This window comes from Drosophila sechellia, chromosome 3R (genome assembly GCF_004382195.2).
Source record: "Drosophila sechellia strain sech25 chromosome 3R, ASM438219v1, whole genome shotgun sequence".
NCBI lineage: Eukaryota > Metazoa > Arthropoda > Insecta > Diptera > Drosophilidae > Drosophila > Drosophila sechellia.
Window position 1 is genome coordinate 12,414,757 of NC_045952.1, and position 24,015 is coordinate 12,438,771.

Sequence of the window (24,015 nt, forward strand, 5' to 3'; positions counted from 1 at the left end):
GTAGCTTTTAAGTCCCGCCTTAGAACTATTTTGTTTGAGGATCTGATTGGTTATAATCCACCCATCAACAGACAACTATGCGGCACTCCTTCGAGATCACTATTATCCTGACCCCTCATTAAAAATATAATGCTCTTTCATTCTGCTAGATTGCATTTTGATTCTGTTCTTGTGCTTTGCTTTGTCTAGAGCGTCGGTTTTCCCAATTCCAAACAACAGCTCCAGCTTAAATGCCAGAAATTTAATAAACAATTCTAGTGGAATATATTTTCGGGCTCTGTGCTGCTACCAGCACGAGTCCTGCAACCCCAAGTCCTTTCCTTGGCCCCATCCCAGCTCGACCTAACATCAATTCCTTCCACCGACCACCTCTGCCCCGCTGTTGGGCTTCCACTTCTTCTGCTGCTGCTGCCGCTGCTGCTTCTGCTCCTCCACTGCTCCACTGTTTGTATAAAAACAAGGAGGCCAGGACATCTGGGGGGCGGGAATGGAGAAGCATTACGACAACACAAACGGCAACAACAAAAACAATGTGGATTCTTGGCGTGTTAGACTTTGGCTCGGCAACAACAAGAAATTCGCTTCGAAATGAAACGAACGAAGCAAAGGACGTAGCTCTTCTTCTGCTGGTTTTCGGTCTGCACTAAACAAAAAATATATTAAATATTTGGTCTCTAATAGTTAACTTTCTCTTAAAAAGGTAACAATTAAAATAAGCCTATTTTATTTTAAGTTTATCCTTTTTAGAATATCATTGCCTACTTCTTGGCGCGCCTAGCCGGCATTCTCTGGATGCACACAGATACATATCTACTAATTGCTTATTAAATCAGTAAAATTTCCTGATCTGTGATCGATATTAGTGTTTTATTATAAAAATCTAATTTGTATTGTTTAGGGGCTTTACTTTTTCCACTTCTGACTGAATAAGCAATCTAATAATATTTTTAAAATACAATCATGAGTTTTTCATAATGAATACATTAAATTTTTACACAAAACATATCTTTTATTAATTTCAAAATTTTTATTTAATTAAAGATAAAATTGCTCCCGCAGAAATTATAATAATATATGTCAAAATATCCTACGGCTAGTTGCTGCATTTCTCTCAGTGTGGACACATCCTCAGATTCAGCTTCAGTTCAGCTCGCTTCTATCTCTGCGCATCTCTGTAATCATCATCAACACCAAGGCGAGGCAAGGAACGGAATGGTAAGGCAAGGCAGCCAGGCAGTCAGGCAGCCATCCTGTCCTCGTGCGCAATATCCTTGTCGTCCTTTCACAGAGCCGCACACATATACACGCGGCAACTGCGAGACAGACCCGTACACATTTTCCATTTTCGTTTTCATTCTGGCCAAGTAGTCTTCCTCTGCCTGGCTATCCTCGTATCCTTGCCTGCCATCGTTGCCATCCTTGCCATCAGTGCCTTTCCTAGCCATGCCTTGCCTTGCCTTGCCTTGTGCTGAGTCGAGTCGAGTCCTTGCTGCTTCATTATTTCAGCATGCGGCTGCTCGATGCCTTTTCTATCTGATGGATACGTATACGTACCGTGGGCCACGTTCAGACTGCTGCTGCTGCTCTCCTTGTTGTTGCCGTGAATTTGCAGCATTTTATCCTTCGCTCAAGAATGGCTCTCTGTGTATGTGTTTGTGTGTGTGTGTGTGTGAGTTTGTGTCTGTTTGTGCTGACAATAAAAGTTTCGCACACACACAGACACGCTCACGGCTACAAACACACTCACATGAAAGCTTAATGCTTTGTCGCTGTTTGTTGCTGTGTGTGTGTATGCTTACCGGGTATGTATGTGTACATGGCGGTGTATATGTGCAGCCCATCGAATTTCAGAGCAAGTTTCATTTACCCTATAACCATGAAATCAGCAAAGAGTTCCAAAGCGATCCATAATAGATTTAGTTAGGATGCAAAAACTAAGGATCGCCTGTAAATAATTAAGAAATAAGTTTAGAAAATGCTATTATTAGGTATTATTTTTAATGCAATTTATGAAATTTACTTTTATATCAAACTAAATATTTTAATACAACAGAATCTAGGATTTGTTAACTTACATCAAAGTTTTAAAAAATATTTTATATCTTAATTGATCTTCTTGCGATATTTCATATCCTTTTGTTTTTCTAGTACTGCTATTCCCTCTGCCACCAAGGGCATAATCCTTTTCGGCTATTCCCATCCTGTGCTGGCGTTCGTTATGCCGACAACGTAGCCCGTGTGGTGGAGATGGGTGGGTGATGGGTGGTGGGTCGGTTGTGCGGCTGCCTGACGTGGTGGGTGGCCGGCTTGATTGGGTGGCCGTGGTGATGGCTCTGGTGGGTGGGTGGATGGCATGGCAAGGGCGGCGTATGGAGTGTAGGGAACAGTGGGTGGTTGGTGGCATTGCGTTCCGTTGCTCTTGCCTGTCAGACATTTGGGCTTTGGCTCTGGCTCTCTACCAGCTGGGGGAGGCAGGGCGGACAGGCGGCAGGCGGGCTCGTTGGACGGGCGGTGGTGTCTGTGGGTCGCATAACGGTTACAGTGAAACTTTTGCCCTATTGTGACAAACAAACGAGAAGGAGGGGAGGCCGGGGAGGCTGGCTGTGGGAGGACAAGCGACTGGCTTTCACCCTAAGCCGTGCGCCTTGCGCCCGTCCTTTCCCCATTTACCCGCCCCCGCCCCCGCCCCGGGCCGTTGAATAGCAAAGTGAGCGACCGACTGACAGCCGAACCGGCCTGAAATGTGTGCCGCTAAACAGGGTGATTCTTTTTAGGATAATTTAAAGCATTCGCAGCAAATTTTAACATTTATATTATAAGGAATCATTTAAAACCAACGTGTTATTTTTGTCTCTTATTCATCGGATATATATATAAATATTCTTATTGTTTTTGATAGACTTTGAATCACATAGATACACGAAAGATGAAAGTTAAATGTAAGTGTTTTTTAATATTTGTTGTCAAGGAAGTACTGATCGATACAAATATATCATTTCTACTTTAATTATCAATCGTCAAGCTGTTTTTTTACCGAGCGGACTCAAAAAATAAGTGGCTTTGAACGGTTTTGGATAAACTGTAAAGAAGCTGTGCTCGAAAGGGTCACCCTCTATAATCTCCCCTGGCTTTTTATGCATTCGCCTGAGCGGCGGTGGAGGACGAGGACGATGGGCAGGGCACAATCTACCTAACAGCAAGGACTGCTGTCCCGTTTTTCCCCCGACCCCCAGGAACTATTGTTGTTTGGCTATACGAAAACTAAATGAATGAGGCGAGCAGTGGGTGGTGGTGGTGGCGGCATTGATGGTGAAGCGTAGCTGATGGGCTAAAAGTGGGTGGGGTGGTCGAGATTGGTTTGAGGGGAAAATATCTGTGTGCGCCAACGGCTCGAAATCCTGCTCAAGGCTTGGTCCCTTCTGGAGGATTTCGACGGCGGCGCAAAAACGCTCCCCAAGGATCGCAGCCTGCGCAGTCTTGATTGAGCCATCGGCTCAAGTTCGCTGCTGGAAAGAGGGCATTGCGATGTGATGCATCGCATCGCATGACGCATCGCCAACACTTTCAGGTTTTTATCGGCTGTTTCTCTTTCGGATGAAAAAACTGAACATAAAATGGAATTTTTTCACGCTGCGTTGTTTGCTTGCCGAGTGACGAACCAAACCGTACCGTACCGAGCCTGAACTCTGGGAACGTCCCAAAAAAATATCTCATGGCAGTACTACACGCAGTTGACTTGGCATTGGTTCAACACCAACGAAAACAACAACAGCCAGTCGAAGGGGCTAGGCCCCATTGAGGCGAACCTAAGTGGGGCACATACTCCCAAGCACACACCGCTCGCACATATATTGGATTTAACTGTAATTCATGGTAGTACTTCGATGATTTATCGATTTTGTAATCGATTAAAGTGCATAGTTGCAATCAAATAAAATCAAACAGTCACAAGAGTTCAGTTATTGCCTTGAGTTATCTCCCAATTTACGATCTTAATGCAATGGTATATTAACTAAAAGAATGATCCATTGTTTGATTTAAATATTATGGGTCCTGAGAGAAATCGATGTAAGTGAAATATAAGGTTTTTCAGAAAAGATTTAGTTTAAGTTAAAGTTTTAAATTTTAAATATGTTAGGGCAAATTAATATGCTGAGGTCTTAAACAGAAATAATATCTGATTAGGTTACTCATTTTTATTTTCATATCCCTAAAAAATTATTAAGAGGATTTTATAATATTACATATTTTTTTTTTTTTTTTTTTTTTTTTTTTAAAGATGGGTTGACTGCATGAATTTCCAACATTCACAGCCAAGATTCGATCGCGCTCCTTATCCTTCTTAAATTGGTATTTAACATGTATTTATGGTGCTTGCTCTATATCCTATACTAATGCCGCCTTCATTTTTAATTGACCCATCTTAAATTTGGAGCAATCGATAGAGAGCACTCTCTATCTTTCCATTCCATTCCTGCCCGGCCACCAATTTCTCTGCCCCAGAACCACCCACTCGCTTTTCCGCAAAAGCTGAGTCCGCTACTATTTCTGTCCTCCACAGCGGATCGATGCTTCAAGTTGTGTGTGCGAGTGAGTTGGTTGTTATTGCCGCCGCTGGTTTCGTTTGGTTTGGTTATTTTGGTGGCGTTGCGCAAATGGCAAGTGGTCGTCACCGTCGTCATCGACGTCGTTGGCCATGTGCTGGCTGAGAACCAGAAACGGAGTCGCGCTCAGCCAGGCGGAGCCTGAAGTTCGAATCTCGAACTGAAGCTGGGCTTGAGTGCAAGGCACGAGAAGAGCCTGAAGTCGTACTCTAAATGGGATCGAAGCAGCAATAATACAGCTCTGCACTGAAAAAAAAATATTTGAAATTCGAGCTTAAGTTCAAGTATCATCACAATATTAATTATGTATTCTATTCACTCTTTAAAAACAAATTCAATTAGTTATGCTAAAATATATTAATTTTAAGTATCAACTTAAAACCTTTCCTTAAATCATTTAGGGAAAGGAAATAGGCAGTTTGAATTTAAAATTAGGTTTCCCTTGTCCTTAATACATTGTTGAATTTTAACCCAGGTTCAATTTCTTCTTTAGCTTAATTATGATATAGTTTGATCATTCTTACGAAAATATCAGCAAATATTTCGAAATAATAAAATACCTTAATTAACGTATAGATCTAGAACTATATGAAATATCATAAAATAAGATTCCGATTTATCAGATGATCAGATCAATCCTCCAAAAGACCATTTAAAAACCCTTCTCTTCAAATCTTTTATAATTAAAGTAGTCGATCATATCATACCTTAATTTACTTTACATTTGGTAAAATACTTGGCCTGGTGAATTTTTTGCCGTTGTAGATTTGCAGGTTCTAGCTTGGGGCTTAGGGTAGCAGGACGAGATGCGAAGACAGTGGGTTCGATCTTGGGGCGGGAGGCGTGGTGTTGGGTCGGCGGCAAATGTGTTGTCACAGTAGTGTGGTATTTCCTTTATCGCAGCAGAATGAATGGTTGTAGCCGAAGGACGGAGCAGGTGTGAGGGGAATATTTTAGGTCTTCGCACACTCGATTGCGGCCCGGCACCGCACCACCCTCCCCACCATGCCCTCTGTTCCAGCTGAATCTACCAGTACTCTTGGGTCGCCCACCGCCCACTCCTTGGCGCTCCATTTCGGTCCGGCCCGGTTCGTTTCGTTGCGTTCGCTCTTTCGTTCGTTTGTCTTGACATTTGCGTTTTGCCTCTGCCCTCAGCACCAGCTCCACTCCAAGCGCCCGCCCCGGTCCCACATCCTGCCTCCAAAAGAGGGGACAGTGGGACGATGTGGTTTTCGGTTAAAGAATGCCAGCAAATTGAGTCTAAGATGCGGTCAGCAAGTCCAAACTATGAGATACTATTTTGGGGTTATGCGTAGCAAAGGTTACGCAAATATCAGAAAATGATATATATATATATATTATTGATTATATAATAAGGTTTTACCTATTTAAAGATAATAAAAACATAGTAAAATGGAAAATTTATCATGTATATGTGCACTTTTATGCAAACGTGTAGAGTAAATTTAGTTATAGTTTCTATGAACTATATAAAAATACAGAAATTATCTTCCCTATAGTATTATTATTAAACAAAATAATTGTTAAATAAGTTAAAACGTTCTTAATTTAACAGATCTCTGCTCCACGGTGCACGGCTTAAGCGAATTTTCGTTTATTCTGATTACAAAAGGCGGCATGGGGGAAGGAAGGACGTTAGGCAGGGAGTGCTGTGGGTTGGGGGACTTGGGGAGGACAGAGCGCTGGTGGAGGCACAAATTCCAACTTTACTTTAACTTTAATGTTGGGTCGGGTCGGTCGGTCGGTCGGTTGGTTGGTTGGTCGGTTGGACGCTTGCTTGTCGTTGTTCATCGCCGCTCGCTGGTTGCTGCTTGCTGCTTGCTGGTAACTCTGGGTTCTCGGTCTCGGTCCCGGTCTCATTCTCGTTCTCATTCTCGTTTTCAGTCCGGTCTCTGTGTGTGCTGAGACCTCGGAGTAGTCGGTGCGGCAATGACGACAGCGCCGCCTTTGCCAATGACTACGACTTCGACTATGACTCTGGCTATGGCTCTGGTGGCGATATTCTGTTCTTTCGTTTGGAATACCCTGGGTATCCGGTGGGTATGCGTAATACATCGTACTTTTGTGTAGATCTTAATATTTAATCTTTAATTTTGGGGGTTTCCGCTTGGTCATAGTTCTTGAATACATTTCTTAGAATTTTGCATGAGTAGTTTTATGTATTTTTAAATGCGTGAAATAAATAAATTTATTTATTATATTATTATATATTATTTATATTTCATTTGGTTTTAGAAACATTTTTCTAAATTTCTTTTATTAAATTTTAGCATAAAGTCTACCTATGTGGAAGATCATTCAATCATTTTGTATGGATTGTATGGCATATGAAAATCGCATCGATCGGTTGGAAAGGGCATGCCCATTTCGGCGTGATGACCAGCACTTGGAATTCTCGTTCTTGGCCAGGTCCGGTGCCTGGTGATGGCTGATGTTGCTGCTGCCGCTGGTTGCAGTTGCAAGAGTCGCCAGCGACGTCCTCGCAGTTGTTGTTGCTGCCGCTTTCATTCAGCTGGTTCGTTGGTTCGTTCATTTGCTGGTTATATATATGACTTTTTTCCTCTTCTTATTTTCCATCAGCGACGCCGTCTTGCCTGTGGTACGGAGCCAGACCAGCCAAGCCATCCAAGCCAAACCGAACCGTACCGAGCCAGGCCGGGCCAACCAACGCCATCGCATGCTTCACCTTCGCCCCACCGCACACAGATACACACGCACACACCGGCACTTTGTGTGACGGCAGCCTTCCCATTCAACTCACCATTCCCCCTACCTGCTCCCCCTGCCCCATCCCCTTGGGCCACTGCTGCTGGAGTTTCTTGTTTTCTTTCGACGTTTCGTCGTTGCTGCCCCCCATCCACTTGGCCAAGCAACCAGCCCAGCCACCGTCAACCTTCTGCCCCATCCCCATCCACATCCCCATCCGCATACCCATTCCCACAGCCCACTGCTCTGGCTCTTTGCCTTGTCGTAATTTTACTTGGATTTTTTTGTTGTTCGTTCGTTCGTTTTCTTTTTCTTTTCCTTTCAGCGCGCTGCTTTCTGCGCTGCCTGCGACTCGGTTTCGAAATAAACTTTAATGGGAGCCATTCGTTCGGTTTTGGGGTCTCAGTTTCTGCTGCTCTGTTAAATTTTCTGGTTAAATTTTGTGCGCAGTCAGCTCGCGATGCAGTTCGAGGCGGTGACTCGATTGGGGCTGTTCGCGGGGTTAAAATTGCCCAACTTGCTGGAATTGGATGGTTCCGAGTTCTGGGGTTAAATGCTGAGGGTTTCGAGATGGTTCTTTAAAGCGATTACAGTTGTTGAGGTCTTTATAATAGCAGTGTAATCCTAGAGTCTTTATAATGTCTTTAGATGGATAGAAATCATGTTATGTGTAAAGGTTTTAGGGTTACTAGGGATTAGGATACAATATTGTATCTATTTAAAAACAGGTAATAGATAATATGATATATGTTAAGGCAAAGACTTTCCTACACGAACCACTGCGATCCCCTTGACTCTAAATTTTTAGGAGCACCTTGTCGTTCCAGGTCCTTTAGAAGATTTTAATCCTTTGGCCACCGGGATCGACTCCTTTGCGTAGTCTCGCACTGAACAGCAAACAGTGCTGTTGCCAGTGACCGCGGCAGCATTGCAAGTTTGCCGGAATGCTGCTGCCGCTTATAGTTTTACTATAAGGCGCACATATGAATTTTGCCATCGCTCGCTTTTTGGCACGCAAACGCACACAGCACGGCAGAGCCAAAGAGCCGGCCAGGCCAACCCAGTCAGCCATCTAGCGAACGTCCTCGACAAGCCCAGTCAGCCAGGCCAACGCCAACGGCAACAGCAACATCATCAGCAACAACAACAGCAGCAGCAGCAGCAGCAGCAACCACTTCAGTACCTCCAACCCGCCAACCTCCATGGCCATGCTACTATACAATCTGAAAATATAGAAAAAGCAGCGACATTTGGGACGTTCGCCCGTTCGTTCGTTGGTTCGCTGGTTCGTTTGCCTGGTACGTTCCGTCGTTCGTTTTTGTTGGTATCGCGGTGCGGACCGTTCAGAGCCGGAGCCCCAAACACCAGATACAGATACGAGCGCACATACTCGTGTATAGATACAGATACAGTGCCAGGCCGGGCAGCAACAACACAAACCTCCTATGAGTGCGCCCCGTACATGCATACATACATATATGTTCGAATGTATATTTATATAGAGTCGCAGCAACACGCGCACTGGATTCAACGACGGGCACAATGCTCTGTTTTCAGTTTGGCTACGACTGCAGATATAGATACGGACGGAGGGCTAGAATACAAAAATATGGTGTTGGATCTTGTTGGGGGGAAATGTTTTTTGGGGAACAATCAAGAAGGTAATCTGGGTTTTTGAAAAAGCGCGCCATTGAAATATGTTGACTCTGGAATAGGCTTGGTTTTCAAAAATATCCCAATGTTTTCTAGGCAAAAAACCACATTTGAATTCAATTTTTTTGAGGTAGCAACTGAACTTAAAAACTTAAATATTTTTGGGAATGTACATATAGAAAACATATGAGTCACAGAAAAAATATTTGAAAACATAAATTTTAAAGCAATAACTGCCCAATATTCAAAAATTTTACTTTGATCCGATAGAAATAATATGTAATATGGAACAATACAAACATATATGTTTTCCCGCGCTCTACTGTGCCCATTTTAAAACTTCGTAGAATTTAGTAAATTCTGCAGTAACATATCGCGATATGATTAATAAGTGGGAACCCACCGCAATATCTGCGCAGCGTTATATCAGCTCCGCAGAATTGCTCAAGTGACGCAGATGGAGGGCAGTTAAGAGACTCTGGACGGCACTATGATTTTCTTGGGGCAGCGACATCGACGCGGACTGTGTGTCGTCATCCTCATCGCCTGAGCTGAATTTGAATGCAAAGTCGAGAGTTGCAGAGAGCTCTTGCTGCAATTGCTGCTGCTGCTGCTTGTGATGTTGTCGTTGCTGTTGATGCTGCAGCAACAGCAGCAGCATCGGCTCGAGAGCAATACGAATATAAAAATGGTGATTCTGTTCTTCCGCTCCGTTTTGGGGACGCCTCTCGGGTGTCCAGGTTTTTATTAGCACCCGACTAACGGACACTTGTCCGCTCGCTCTTCTTCCTCAGCAACTGCAGCTCAAACAAAGCCGCCAGCCGGTAACTAATTTTCAAAAAAGCCAAGATGATGACTACTCGTGGTTGGTGCGAGCTTAAGCTGTCTTGCTTGCATCCTGTTCGAGGTTGTAAAGTTGGAACCATTGTGCATTATATTTGCGTTATTGAGTGAATGTTTATATGCACGCTGTATACTTATTTTTTGATAGTATATTTTTGAATAAAACTATTTTAAGGCGTTGGGAAACCTAAATAATATTTCCTATTTTATGAAAGATTTAAACAATTTGCATTCACAAAAATTGAATATTAAGTTGGTTTTTAAACATCATAACTGTACCGAAAACACTACATATCTATATCATTTAACTTACATTTTTATATATCATTTCTTTTTTTCTCTCTTAACGCTTATCCTATTTTAAATGAACTTATTTCAAATGAAATAACTACTTAGTTCATTAAGTATTCAATCAAAAAGGTCACAGTGGCGCCGTCAGCACTTGTTTATTAAAATGCTGAACTAATGGAAATTGGCCACAATCAGTTCCTCCACCTTTTGGTTGAAATAAGCAACTATATAACGTAGTCAGTATCATCGCCACCTTTTGGCTGTTATTTGAACTATGCACAGCTGACCGCTGACGTCCTCTTTTGGCCTACAATTGAACTACATAGTTTATTTTGTATTCCGAAAGAGCAGTATGTGGCGAATTCGCTCGGTGGGGCGAATTTAAGCTCCAAATGCTAATTAATTTACCAAAATTATTAAATATTAAATAAAATAAGCATATACGACCGTTTCTTTTATTTGCTCACGAGTCGCATTTCACATCAATATGCAAATTAAGAAATATCGATATGCGATATTTTGTAAAAAAAATCTCGCGCTACAATCGTGCATTTTCGTACATATAATCGATACATCGATATATTAATAATACAATCAAGATGCAACACACAAGGCGCATGGTAAGTAATATTATTAAAAAGCCGGTAAACTGCAAAATACAATGAACATACATGTTCTTTTTTTTTAGCTGAATCCCCTGTTGAGCGGCCTGCGAAATTTGCCGGCACGCGGGGCAACAACATCAACGGCAGCGGCTCCCGCCAAAGTTGAAAAAAGTGCGTAGTTCTTAGGTTTAGTTATGAAATTGCACTAATAGTTGAATAAATAACCACAGCTGTCAATACGGTGACCATATTGGGGCGAGTTGGCGCCGATCCGCAGCTGCGTGGATCCCAGGAGCATCCGGTGGTCACCTTTTCGGTTGCTACACACACTAACTACAAGTAAGTGCATTGGTGTGCGTTTTGCCGCCCAGCATGCGTCTGCAACTGGACTTGAATCTCAGAGGAGGTAAAAAAAATCATGCCACTAAACAAGCTACATAAATGTTGGCAATTATGTTTGTTCTTAGCTTTAACCTCCAAGAGAATATCACGCTGAGCTGCTAATTCGGATTTATGTAATGAATATATTTGTTGTATGTAATTACCTAATAATAACGGCAATACTGTACATTGCCTTGTTCAATTAACTTGAGTGAACAATTTCTTCATATGAAAATATCAACCATTTCAGTTAAAAAACATGTATGAAATCTTGAAATCTATTTCCCCGCAGATATGAGAACGGCGACTGGGCCCAGCGCACCGACTGGCATCGTGTAGTGGTGTTCAAGCCCAATCTGCGTGACACCGTGCTGGAATACCTAAAGAAGGGACAGCGCACCATGGTGCAGGGAAAGATCACCTATGGAGAGATCACCGACCAGCAGGGCAACCAGAAGACGAGCACCAGTATCATAGCCGACGATGTGTTGTTTTTCCGTGATGCCAACAACTAAAATTTAAGCCCAGAACACCAAACCTAATCTTAAGCGAAAAGTTGAACTTGCAGCATTGTAAGCATTTATAATATTCGTTGGATATATTGTGTTATCAGATTACATGCGTAGTCGTACTTCAGTTGTCTTTTCGTTTTAACTCCTTGATCTTTTTGCAGGGGCACATTGCGTGGAATTGACTTTCATATTCTTTATTAAGCAGATCGAACTCCATTTGAACTTGTGTGACCTGGTTCTGCAATTTTTCGATCTGCTTTTCCATAGACTCCAGTGCATTATTATGGCAATCGATAAGCTTGGTAACCTGTTGATACACTCACATTGGAAACTCTAAATACAACTTTTAGTCATCATATCATACCAAATTTACGGAAGGCACCTTTGCGGATATTTGCTCATTATACGTCGCGACCTCCTCTTTGATCTGATTGCACTGGTCGGCTGTTTTTTTCGTAGACATGAGCATACTCAGCAAATCCTGATAAGTGGTACTTGCCAAAGGATACGTTTGGCCGGCCAGGATCTCCGGACTCGGATAGCTCTGCTCCAATTTCGTGACTGCTTTTTCCGCCTCTATAAGGTTAATCTCGTTTTCATGCAGCTCCATTTCTACCCTAAGCATGATGTGATTGACTGATTTCAGGGTTTCATCCACGGGAAGTTCCTGTTGTAGAATGACAAAATTATTTTCTGTTTACCTATGGCCATTGAGTCTCACGTTTTGGGCATTGTCTAGGCAAATATGTTCCTGTTCCTTAAGAAATTTCAACTTGGTGTTGAAATCTGACTCCATTTCAAGGCTGTCCTGCATTAAAATATCCGCCAGCATATCCAAGTACAGGAATGTCGATGAATCGGATAAGCTTGGCTCACACATAATTTTAAAATTAACTTCAAATGAATTTTATTTATTTTCGGTCTGTGTTTTTGTTTCTTATGTTTTGTTTGTATCTGAGTGTTAGGCAAACCCAAGCTTGCTAAGGATTGAGTTTTCTGGTCGAATTCGAAGTGTAACCCTCTAAAGGATCCTTGCCAAGAGGCATCACTTATTTTCATACTTCAAGGATCATCATGGTTCCATGATGATTACAGATTTTGAAGCTCTTACCCTCGCGCAGAGTAAGCTCTTTAGCTCCCAACTTTGGAGACCTCCACAAGCTCTCTTCGCTCCCGAGCGTGGAGCGACCTTATCGCCATTTACCACTCGGTTTTCTCGCTGAGCGGCACAGTTCGCAGTTAGTTTTTGCCAGTTCAAATGCTGCCGGCGGTCGGAAGAGTTGATAGCTGATCGAGCGCTTCGTTTGCGATTTTGTTTCACTCGAGCACGTTGTTTATCCCGGATTCGTTTTCCATCTTCGCGACCCGTAACTATCAACAGTGCTCCACTGGTGTTCCATTCATGCATGCTCCACTTCTGCAGAAGATGACGATTTGTTAAGAAGCAACAGCAAACAGTTACTTTTATTTATTTTTGACTAGCAATAAAACATAAAACATGGCTGTGGATTATGTGCTGGAGGACCTGATGGGGAAACTTGGTGAGTGGAATGGGCTTTTGGGAGCGAAGACTTTTGAAAGGTCAGCTGTTACGTTGCCAGGCGTCTCCATCCCGTGCTGATAAGAGCCTGGCGTTGTGCTTATCATTTTGAGAGGTCTTATCAGCGGTGCAAGCTACTCTATGGATAATATTTTGTGTCCCGCCGGCCAATGAGGTTTACCGCCCAACCTTCTGTTCTGCTTTTAAAATCTATAATTAATTTTTCCGTATTATGCTTTTAATCTCCGCCTAATCTATCCGGCTGGCTGTCCGTCACGTCAAGTGCTCAAAAGAAGCCGCCTATAATACCTTTTTAATTGCAACTATTTTCATTTTGCACTATTCTTAATTTAATAAATCTTCGAGGCCGCCAAGTGACAGACACTTATGACAGCTTGATAGAGACTCCGACCTGTTGCTCCCCTTTTGACTATATACCACATGTAAGTATGTACATATATGTATATAGTCGACACATGTTCGTGTGGGCCAAGTTCTGAGCTGGAGGCTGTCTGACACTTGTTGAGCCTTCTTGGCTTTAGCACAGTGACGCTAAAACGAGTGCGGCGGCTAACAAGCAAACAAAAATAAGAGGGGCGGAAAAGGGGCGGTATCTGTCACAAGACTGTGAAGTAGGCTCGTCATAAAGATCTTGGGATCTACGGATATCTGGGTATTTGCTTATAATTTATTATATACTCTAAATGTGCCGTTCAAACATTGCAGCTAGCTTGTGGGAGCTACAAAATTAAGCCTGTTTATATGCAGTATGCAAAGTAGTTAATATTAATTGAGGGAATACAGTGGAAGATCGATATATGAACAGTTTTATTTGTCACGGCTGCAAATTAGAAATGTATGAGTCAAATAAAATATTAGTTGGAATATAAAATTATAAAATTTGTATCAACGATTGTGCTAAAATTGTCGTTAATTAAAATAGAACAGTTTTTCCCAGGTAACAGTGCGAAACTGGTTTTGTATTTAGCAGCCTATAAGAAAGTGACAGGAGAGAGGGAGTAATAATCGCATTAGCGACTTTTTTATTCGTAATATATTCGCATACATTTGTATCTGTGAAATGCAAAAAACCTTAAACTGGTTTGCCCACACTCAAACGTATGGCAATCCCCCCCAGACATCAAAATTCACATATCGCTCTTTTATTTCTGTTTACTTTGTTGAAGGCCTATTGGCGAGCAACAACTCTAATTACTTCGAATTTGGAGGCGTGCTGCATTGCTGAGTTCGTTGTTTTTTTTTTGACAAAAGAAGGTTACCATGAAACCAGCAACTTAAAATGACTTTGCTAGCACTTCCACACGTGCTATGTGGACAGCACAGAACAAGAACTAAATCGACCTTCAGTTGTCAGTAATCGCGGGAAGTGAAAATGTTGAAGTACGGATGAACAAAAAACGAAGGAAGCCTTAAAGTAGAGGTCTTAAACCATGATCTACCTCAATCAATCCAATCATGATATTTAGGCACAAAACAAATCTTAAAAGCTCTGAAATAACGTAACAGTTGATAGTAGATTAATAGTAGATTAATATATGTCGGGTTAAGAATATCAGGGTCCTCGCCGTCCGTCCGTCCGTCCATATCAGCGTTGCTCATAACTCTTTTCACAATATAATTTTTATGCAGCTGTGCGCAGTCAACGAGTCCACTTGCGTCTGCTTTGGCTTCTCCACGATTAATGACCTCACTCCCGTTTCGTGCAGCCTGCTTTGTCTCTTCTCAATTTTTGGCATTTCCTTTTCATTATATAGTTTTCCCTTTCTAACCAAGCAGCGCAAGTGGCCACGTTCAGCAACAGCTCTATCGCTCTCGTTTTTGCAAAGTCCTAGATAATTCATCTATTCATCCTCACACATTGACAATAAATAGGAACACGCATAATAGCAAAGGGAACATGGAGAAGAAGTAAACGGCGACTAAACGCATTCATTATTTTCGCCACGTGTTCATAAATAGGAACACGCATAATAGCAAAGGGAACTTGGAGAAGAAGTAAACAGCGACTACACGCATACTCATTATTTTCGCCACGACACGGCCATTCTGACATTTACACGTCCTCGTGTAAGCTTTTGATACCGAGATACCAAGATATCAAGATCACATACTTTCATCACAATTCAATAACATTTAATTTCATTAGTTTGACTTTCTTAGGTGTATTTCTTAAATCTTAATTCTGTGAAGAAACAAAACAGCTTTTATTTCATTGTTGCTGGGATAACTTATTCTGTTTTCATATTCAGTTCCATTGATCAGTAATAAATCAGCTTACAACTTATCTTAACATTATCATTTATCGATTTCTATAAATCGATCTTCCGCCAGTTCACACACACTTAATTATTAATTCAATCCAAACTCATCGTCTCTCCTGGACGGATAACTCGCAATTCATCGTCTCACCTGACGGATAACTCACAATTCATCGTCTCACCTGACGGATAACTCACAATTCATCGTCTCACCTAGACGGATAACTCACAATTCATCGTCTCACCTAGACGGATAACTCACAATTCATCGTCTCACCTAGACGGATAACTCACAATTCATCGTCTCACCTAGACGGATAACTCACAATTCATCGTCTCACCTAGACGGATATCTCTCGTTCACAAAAGAACTCATTGGCGGGCTTTTCTTTTCATTCAACTGTTTCTATATTTCAGCTATTGCTCTACATTCTCGTTTAACTCATTCGGGATTTCTGCATCCGGCATTTTACGTATATCTTCATGGCAATACTTGAACGATCGGTTACTCGTCAACGACTTTAGTGTATACCTGTCACCCTCTAATACTTCAGTCACCAAAAACGGTCCTCTGAATTTCGGATCTAACTTAGTTTGGTGTCTTTCTTCATTCCTCAATAGCACATAGTCACCTACGTGGTGTTTGTCAACGGCTGCCCTACTGCTATCAAATCGGGATTTGTCGTAAGACGCTAAGGAATTCATATTTTCTGTCGCATGAGCTCTAACAGTTGCCAAATCTATTTCACATTCGGTCTCACATGGGGGAACTAATCCAAGGGGTCGAGCCTGTTTACCAATTAACATTTCTAACGGACTTGCCTCAGTGGCACGAGAAATTGTACAATTCAGTGCAAGTTGGACTTCGCCAAGTGCGTCCTGCCACGACCGTTGACTTGATTCTACCACTGACAACAAATTTTTCAGTGTTTCCATCACCCGTTCCACTTGCCCATTTGCACGGCTCATTCCCGTAGCAATCAAGTGAAGTTCAACTTTCTGCGATACGCAAAACTCGGAAAACTTAGAGCTAGTAAAACATCTGCCCTGGTCGGCGATGATGCGATCTGGTACTCCAAATAAGGATATAGAAGATTTCATAGCATTAACACAGCTTTCGGCATCTATCTTTAAGGTGTGATACAGATAAACAAACTTTGTATAGGCATCGATCTGAACAATGACATACTCTTTCAAATCGCTCTTGCCGCTTAATTTACCCGTTATATCTATGTGGATGGTGTGCCACGGTATACTTGTCTTCGGAATGGAATGAAGTTCCGCCTGAACCTTCCCGGAAGATGATTTCACTGATCTACAAGTTATGCAGTTTGAAACAAATTTTCGAACATACTTGTTCATTTTAGCGAACCAATAATACTGGTACACTTTATCAAGTGTCTTTTGCCACCCTAAATGCATTATCGACTCGTGTACCTGGTTAATTACTGACCACTTGAAAGCTCTGGGTACAACTGGTAAATAACTTGTTCTACCTCGTCTTTGGACCTTGCGATATAATACACCTTTTCGCAAATCATACGTTTTGGCCAAATTTTCAGCCAATTCATCTGACTCCAATTTGTTAACTATTTCTATTATCTCAAGGTCTAACCGTTGCTCAGCAAGAAGCCAAGTACTTGAAATTTCAGACAGATTTACTCGTTTTTCGGGAATCTTGTTTATTGACAAAATGTGTTCGGGTGATAAAGGATTTCTTGATAGGAAATCCACATGAGCCATACGCTTACCCTCTCTATATTGAATTTCGAAATTAAACGATTGTAAGTAGGCCCACCAGCGGTGAACTCTGGGTGTTAAATCTATTTTTGTGCGAGAAGCTTTTAATGAATTGCAGTCTGTATAGACAACGAACTCACGGCCAATTAGGTAATGGCGAAAATGTTTAACGGCTTTTACCACTGCCAAGGTTTCCAGCTCGTAGGAGTGATATCTAGATTCAACAGAGGTAGTTGTTTTGCTGAAGTATTCGATTACATGGGGCTTACTTTCTATACGGTGCAAAAGTATCGCTCCATATCCACAGGCACTTGCATCAGTGTGCAACTCAATAGGATATTGCGGGTCGAAGATTACCAGAACAGGTTCATTTGTGAGGATCGTCACAACTTTAAGTCTGATCTCTTCCAGCTCAGCGCTCCATGTAATCTTGCCGCTACCAGACGAAAGTGAATACAATGGTTTCATAAGTTGGGAGAATCCAGGCACGAATTTGCGAAAGTAAGAGGCCAAGCCAATGAATTGTCTAACGCCGGAGACAGTTTGAGGAGGAGGCAAGGAGCTTAATGAAGCTATCTTTCGCACATTCGGACGAATTTCTCCCGCTCGCACTTCATAGCCCAAATACTGAACCGTTGTTTTGAGAAAACTGCATTTAGCATGGTTAAAGGTAAAACCAGCCTTTGTAAGAACATTCAAAACAGTTTTTAACCTTTCCAAAGCCAATTCCTTGGTTGGCGATACTACCATTATATCGTCTATGTAAACGATTACAAAAGAGTTAGCAAGGTCACCAAGTGCATTTATGACTGCGCGCTGGAAAACAGATGGCGCATTTTTGAGGCCAAAAGGCATTGTAAGAAATTCAAATTGGCCGTCTGGGGTCACAAATGCAGTATATTCCACGGATTCAGGGTGAATCGGGATTTGGTGGAAACCACTTGCCATATCCAGGCATGTGAAATAATTTGCTCCGCGAAGTCTAGCAATTTGATCGCTGATAAGCGGCAAGGGGTATTTATCCGAAATCGTGTTCGAGTTTAGCTCTCTAAAATCAACACATAGACGGTCGGTTCCGTTCTTCTTTTTGACGAGCAACATGGGGCTAGCAAAGGGAGAGCAACTTGGGCGAACAATATTACATCTTATCAATTCGCTCACCTGCATTCGCACTACTTCTCTCTCTTCGGGGCTAAGTCTATAAGGTCGGCGCTGAACAGTTTTAGTTGGATCAATCAAACGGATTTTCATTTCGCCTGTATTTACTCGAGTATGAGGTATCCCGTTGGTAAATGAAGTCGAGTGCTTTTCAAGTAACTCAATTAATTGAGCTTTCTCATTGTCGACTAATTCGGTGTCAATATCGGACAAAGTAAACGATCGCTCAGTAACGGAACAATTATTAACAGTTTTTGATTTTACAACTTTAAAATTATCGGATGTCAAAATTACATAAAAGCCTTGTTTAAGTATTTCTCGCCCTATCAGAATATCATTCCTCATTTGCTCGTTCGGGACTACATGAAATAATATTTCCATAATATTTTCGTTTATAGTGACTTCACTCAAGATTTGCAATGTACTGCACACACTGCCACCACCAATGCCTTTTATCATTACAGTATTGTTTATACGTTTACCAGATAACTTATTGCTAATGTCGTCTTTAATAAGGGAGCACTCTGCACCGGAATCGAAACAAATTGGATAGATCTCACCTCGTTGATGCAAGCTTCCCTTTGGCTCAATCACACAACATTGGTTAACAGTCTTCTGTTGAGTCACATCTTGTTTGGCTGCACTTCCGTTTTTCGGGCATTGGTTGGAGAAATGTCCCGGTTGGCCGCACCGATAGCACGTAACATTTGATTTTTCACGCTGCGGTTTCGCCTGTCTATCTTGTCGCATTTTACTTCGGCATTCAGCAATTCGATGTCCCGGCTTTGAACAGAAGTGGCATACAACTGGCGATGCCTTACGGTTCTTCTGGTCAGGTCCAAGGTTGTCATCTCGAGCATGTCGCTTCTTGTCGAACGTAAACGCTTTTAACTCCGCCTGTAGCTTACTTCTGGTACGCACATTGGATGTGAAGAGGACGCGCTGCAAACGACTGTCAATGTTTGCCATATGCGCAAGAACAGTTGTAACGGCAATTTCTTCTATTTCCATATTCCGCCACTTTGTAGTCAGCGTCGTCACCAGCCGACTCGCATACACCGCGTAACATTCATCGGCAGTCGGGCGGCTGTTGAGTAAATTTAAAAACGTAGCGGCCGGCGTCTCTTCGGTTTCAAAGCGCTGCAGAAATAATTCCTGGAACTCTTGCCAAGTCATACCCTGGTACGAGATTTGTGTTAGCCACTGAGATGCAGTTCCTTCCATGCAGTTACTTAGTGCGATGATCAATTTACTTCCTTTAAGGGGGTGCTCAGTTAGAATTATATCGGTTGTTGAACACCACTTTGCTGCCTCTACGCATGCAGCATCAGGGTTAAATTTGGGTAGCTTAACATCATAACTAGGTTGCTGCTCACGTGCCGGCGTCACTTGCATGATTTTTACAAGTTCAGCAAAATTCCGATTTTGCATTTCCACTACTGCACGCCACTGATCCTCAGAAAATGCAGGGTGTGGCACAGATCCCACTTCTGATGTCGGGTTAAGAATATCAGGGTCCTCGCCGTCCGTCCGTCCGTCCATATCAGCGTTGCTCATAACTCTTTTCACAATATAATTTTTATGCAGCTGTGCGCAGTCAACGAGTCCACTTGCGTCTGCTTTGGCTTCTCCACGATTAATGACCTCACTCCCGTTTCGTGCAGCCTGCTTTGTCTCTTCTCAATTTTTGGCATTTCCTTTTCATTATATAGTTTTCCCTTTCTAACCAAGCAGCGCAAGTGGCCACGTTCAGCAACAGCTCTATCGCTCTCGTTTTTGCAAAGTCCTAGATAATTCATCTATTCATCCTCACACATTGACAATAAATAGGAACACGCATAATAGCAAAGGGAACATGGAGAAGAAGTAAACGGCGACTAAACGCATTCATTATTTTCGCCACGTGTTCATAAATAGGAACACGCATAATAGCAAAGGGAACTTGGAGAAGAAGTAAACAGCGACTACACGCATACTCATTATTTTCGCCACGACATATACATATGACTGCATTATTTCTTATCAATCTCACTTATCGCCCAAAAGTTTGCCCAGAATAAACAACGGTCCAAACCTGCGCCATTTTCATTTTTATGTGCAAACTGTTGGTTTTATACATCATAATAGCTGACGACAATTAAGAGCACAACAAACATTGACAGGGCCAAAAACAAATGTCGTATTCAAGGGCCACTTGGCAACAATTATACGGCTAATTATATTGGACGGATGCAATAAATCTGAAGCAACAATATCACTGATATATGATCTAGCAGTTGTTGGCCTCTGATAATCCACTATGAGTTTTCCACATTAGTATTTACTATTCCAAGTTTAGTTATCACGATTTTGGCCTATCGATTTCGTAGATTGTGCTCAATTATACGCTGATTATGTCTATTGGGGGCGTAATTGAATTTCATTAGGCGTAGCGTCAAATTTTATAATTGAGATTAATTAAGTCAACCCGATGACATAATTTTACACTTCACGCAATCGTTTTAATTATGAAAAATGAAAATTCTCAGACGTTTAACTCATGATTTGTCGATTGTAACGTTCACCGGGGTGAACGTAACTTTTCATTTGATGCCAAGAGTTTCGTTTAAACGATCAATAAACGTAACCCACAAATCAATTGAAACGGCTGATTGAACATTGGACCGTGATCAAGTGTCAAATTCTCGTATCTAGGCTACATACTGTCCATGTCGTTAGAAATTTACACAGCCCCTGGCCTCCATCAACGCGATCGCCCTGGACTGACTGACCACCAGCCAAGTCATAATCGATTCAGTGCATTCTTCCAAGACATCCGAGTCTCATTTCATGGCATTCGAAAGCACCCAGACTAAACCAAACCAAACCAAACTGTGGGCAAATATTTGACGGGCTAGGCGAATGCGCTTCAATTGAAATCGAATTGAATAAATTCCACTTGATTTAATTGCAAAGCCTTTGGAGTGACGACAATTCCAGCGATACCCATTAAAAGTTCCCATCTACATAAAAGTCGGCTGTTTCTTTGGGTTGTGTTTTTATCGCAGCTACGTGTTATTCAAATTCAAATACTAAAATAATTATTCCAGTATATTACATATATTTTTTTAAATGTAATCGACCTATGGCGAATAAAAACAGTGTTGAATAATTTAAGCTAGAAAAGCTTAAATTACTTTCTTTTTATTAATTTTATTTTTATTAAATTTAATCGTAAACTGCGTGATTCATGGGTGCTACAAATAATCACTATCTGTTAAGCTCACTTTCGTTGTGCGCTCTTAACCTTTCCCAAGACATTAATGATTGTGGTATGTCTTTCTACCTTTCTAATTCCAGGGGAGTTTGGAAAGTACCAGTTCCTGCAGTTCTTCCTGCAGGTGCTCTCCGGCCTGACCGCTGGCATGCACATGCTATCGCTGGTCACGGTGGCCGCCGTGCCCGAGCATCGCTGCTTCATCGAGGGCGTGGACAACAGCAGCTTGTCGGTGACACCATGGAACTCGAGCGCTATACTGGCCGCCATTCCCCTGAAGCCCAATGGCGAGCTGGAGTCTTGCCTCATGTTCGATCCCAGTAGTCCTGGCACCAATACCACCATCAGTTGCGAACGTTACGTATACGACACGACGTACTACAAGACCTCGCGCACCATTGACTGGAACTTTGTGTGCGATCGCCGCTGGATGGGGGCCATTGTGCAGACCGTGTTCATGCTGGGCGTGTTCACGGGCGCAGTCACCCTTGGCGGACTCGCCGACAAAGTGGGTCGCAAAACCGTGTTCTGCTGGTCGGCCCTGTTCCAACTGATCATCGGTGTGGGTGTGGCCTTCATTCCCGAGTACTTCTCATTCATGGTGGCTCGCTACCTGTTGGGTATTGTGGGATCGGCGGGTGCCTACATCTGTGGATTCGTGCTGACCATGGAACTGGTGGGACCTACCAAACGTACTGTGTGCGGCATTACCTTCCAGGTGAGAAAGACTTCAATAGATCGTTCATTTTTCAAATTAACTATCCAATTCTTTTAGGCTGTTTTCGCTGGTGGCATCATGTTGGTGGCCGGATGGGGAGCACTTATCCCTGACCGCCAGTGGCTGCAGGTGATCTACGGACTGCATGGCTGCCTGTTCCTGGGCCACTGGTGGTGGCTCGATGAATCTCCGCGCTGGCTGTGGATGCAGGGACGTGCCGCCGAGGCGGTGGATATTGTGGCCAAGGGCCTGAGAATCAACGGATCGGGCATCCCGGTGGACAAGGAGTACTATGTGCAGAAGGCCAAGCAGCAGGCGGCGGCCGAGGAAAAATCCAGCGCCGGATTGAGCGACCTCTTCCGCACACCCAACTTGAGGATGAAGACTTTGAACGTGTGCCTCTGCTGGTTCGCCAATTCCCTGGTTTATTACGGACTATCGCTCAGTGCCGGCAAGCTGTATGGAAATCCCTACCTGATCCTGTTCATCATGGGCCTCGTGGAGTTCCCCAGCTACATAACCATTGTGTTCGTCCTGGATCGCCTGGGTCGTCGATCGATCACCTCCACCCTGATGTTGGGAGGCGGTCTGTGCTGCATTGTGGCCGCCTACATTGCCCAGGGCAGCACCACCTCCACGGCGGTGGTAATGGCAGGAAAGCTCCTCATCGCCGGCTCCTTTGCCGTAATATACAATTACTCAGCCGAACTGTTTCCCACCGTGGTGCGGAACTCGGCCATGGGATTGGGATCGATGTGCGCCCGTTTGTCGGGAGCCCTTACTCCGCTCATTACATTGCTGGATTCATTTGATCCGAAGATTCCGGCCGTGCTGTTCGGCGTGGTGGCCCTAATCTCGGGCTTCTGGGTTATGTTCCTGCCGGAGACAATGAACCAGCCCATGCCCGAGTCCATTGAGGATGGAGAGAACTTCGGAAAGGGAGATACTTGGTTCAGTCAGTGTGCTGGTCGCAAGAAGCGCCAGAACAGCGTGTATCCCGATGATCCGGAGCAGATGGTGCCGCTCAAGAACATCGAGGGCAAGTAGAACCTAGCCAAAGACGATTGTTTCCCAAGTCCACAATCCAGTTCAAATTGCTTGTTACCCTGTGTTTTCTTGTTAAGAATTCTACTCTTCTGCCTAGTAGTAAGGTTTACTAGTTTCTATCCATTCCAAGTGAATAAAATGATGTGCAGAATGGGGTGAATCCCAATATGCGGATTCACTCGTTTCTGAGTGTCCCTTTTTTGTTTGTACGGATTTTTTCTTTTATATCTTCGGCGGTAAAATTTAGTTTTCAAGAAAATTAAATGCTTGATTTCTACTGAATTGCATCGCCTACTTTAAGGCTCTAACAATTTAGGTCCAGATTTAAAATCTACAGTATTTTATAGCTTGAAGTTAGTATTTTAATTACAATTTTCTCTACGGTGAAACCAGTACACCAACAAAATGATTTCCGAACTTTTCCCAATTAAAGTTTATTCTCCGACCGACACAGCCAATTCGGTTTCGTCCGGCCTTGCAAAGTTTCAGTAATTTCCACTCAATTGCACTATCGAATTGCCAATTGTCGACAGGGATTTCCAATGTCAAATCCATAACCCATCGCTACCCTTTGCCCCAGATGATGTTTTCCTGCTGCAGCACCCGCCAATTAAAGTTTGTTTAAAGAGAGAGTTTTGGTTTTTCGGTTTTTGTTTCTTGT

General features: G+C 42.8%; 3 protein-coding genes and 1 long non-coding RNA gene across 7 annotated transcripts; 3 read left to right on the forward strand and 1 right to left on the reverse strand.

Moving 5' to 3' along the window:
- Positions 1 to 6,357: 6,357 nt before the first annotated feature.
- Positions 6,358 to 8,243, forward strand: LOC6616920. Of its 3 annotated transcripts, XR_004362216.1 has the most exons (5): positions 6,358 to 6,449; positions 6,510 to 6,661; positions 6,896 to 7,140; positions 7,206 to 8,059; positions 8,159 to 8,233. It is a non-coding gene; the product is annotated as an uncharacterized LOC6616920 (long non-coding RNA). The 3 variants fall into 3 exon arrangements; XR_004362217.1 differs by having other exon boundaries at positions 6,510 to 6,665; positions 7,206 to 8,243; XR_004362215.1 differs by having other exon boundaries at positions 7,206 to 8,243.
- Positions 8,244 to 10,641: 2,398 nt separating this feature from the next.
- On the forward strand, positions 10,642 to 11,740 carry LOC6616922 (single-stranded DNA-binding protein, mitochondrial). Of its 2 annotated transcripts, none has more exons than XR_004362214.1 (4): positions 10,642 to 10,738; positions 10,807 to 10,894; positions 10,954 to 11,129; positions 11,191 to 11,315. XR_004362214.1 is itself a non-coding variant. In XM_002041216.2 (4 exons), exons 1-4 carry the CDS (start codon positions 10,718 to 10,720, stop codon positions 11,617 to 11,619), a joined length of 441 nt encoding a protein of 146 aa, XP_002041252.1. In that variant the 5' UTR covers positions 10,646 to 10,717; the 3' UTR covers positions 11,620 to 11,740. The 2 variants fall into 2 exon arrangements, 1 of the variants encoding a protein (XP_002041252.1); XM_002041216.2 differs by lacking the exon at positions 11,191 to 11,315 and adding an exon at positions 11,397 to 11,740 and having other exon boundaries at positions 10,646 to 10,738; positions 10,954 to 11,062.
- Positions 11,661 to 12,775, reverse strand: LOC6616923. The gene is made up of 3 exons (XM_002041217.2): positions 12,338 to 12,775; positions 11,981 to 12,283; positions 11,661 to 11,923 (listed from the first exon to the last, which is right to left on the reverse strand). The coding sequence occupies exons 1-3, from the start codon at positions 12,494 to 12,496 to the stop codon at positions 11,738 to 11,740; spliced, it is 648 nt and encodes a 215-aa protein (XP_002041253.1). The 5' UTR covers positions 12,497 to 12,775; the 3' UTR covers positions 11,661 to 11,737.
- A 101-nt stretch (positions 12,776 to 12,876) lies between these two features.
- Positions 12,877 to 23,563, forward strand: LOC6606151 (organic cation transporter protein). The gene is made up of 3 exons (XM_032723171.1): positions 12,877 to 13,157; positions 21,673 to 22,307; positions 22,365 to 23,563. The coding sequence occupies exons 1-3, from the start codon at positions 13,115 to 13,117 to the stop codon at positions 23,352 to 23,354; spliced, it is 1,668 nt and encodes a 555-aa protein (XP_032579062.1). The 5' UTR covers positions 12,877 to 13,114; the 3' UTR covers positions 23,355 to 23,563.
- Positions 23,564 to 24,015: the final 452 nt, after the last annotated feature.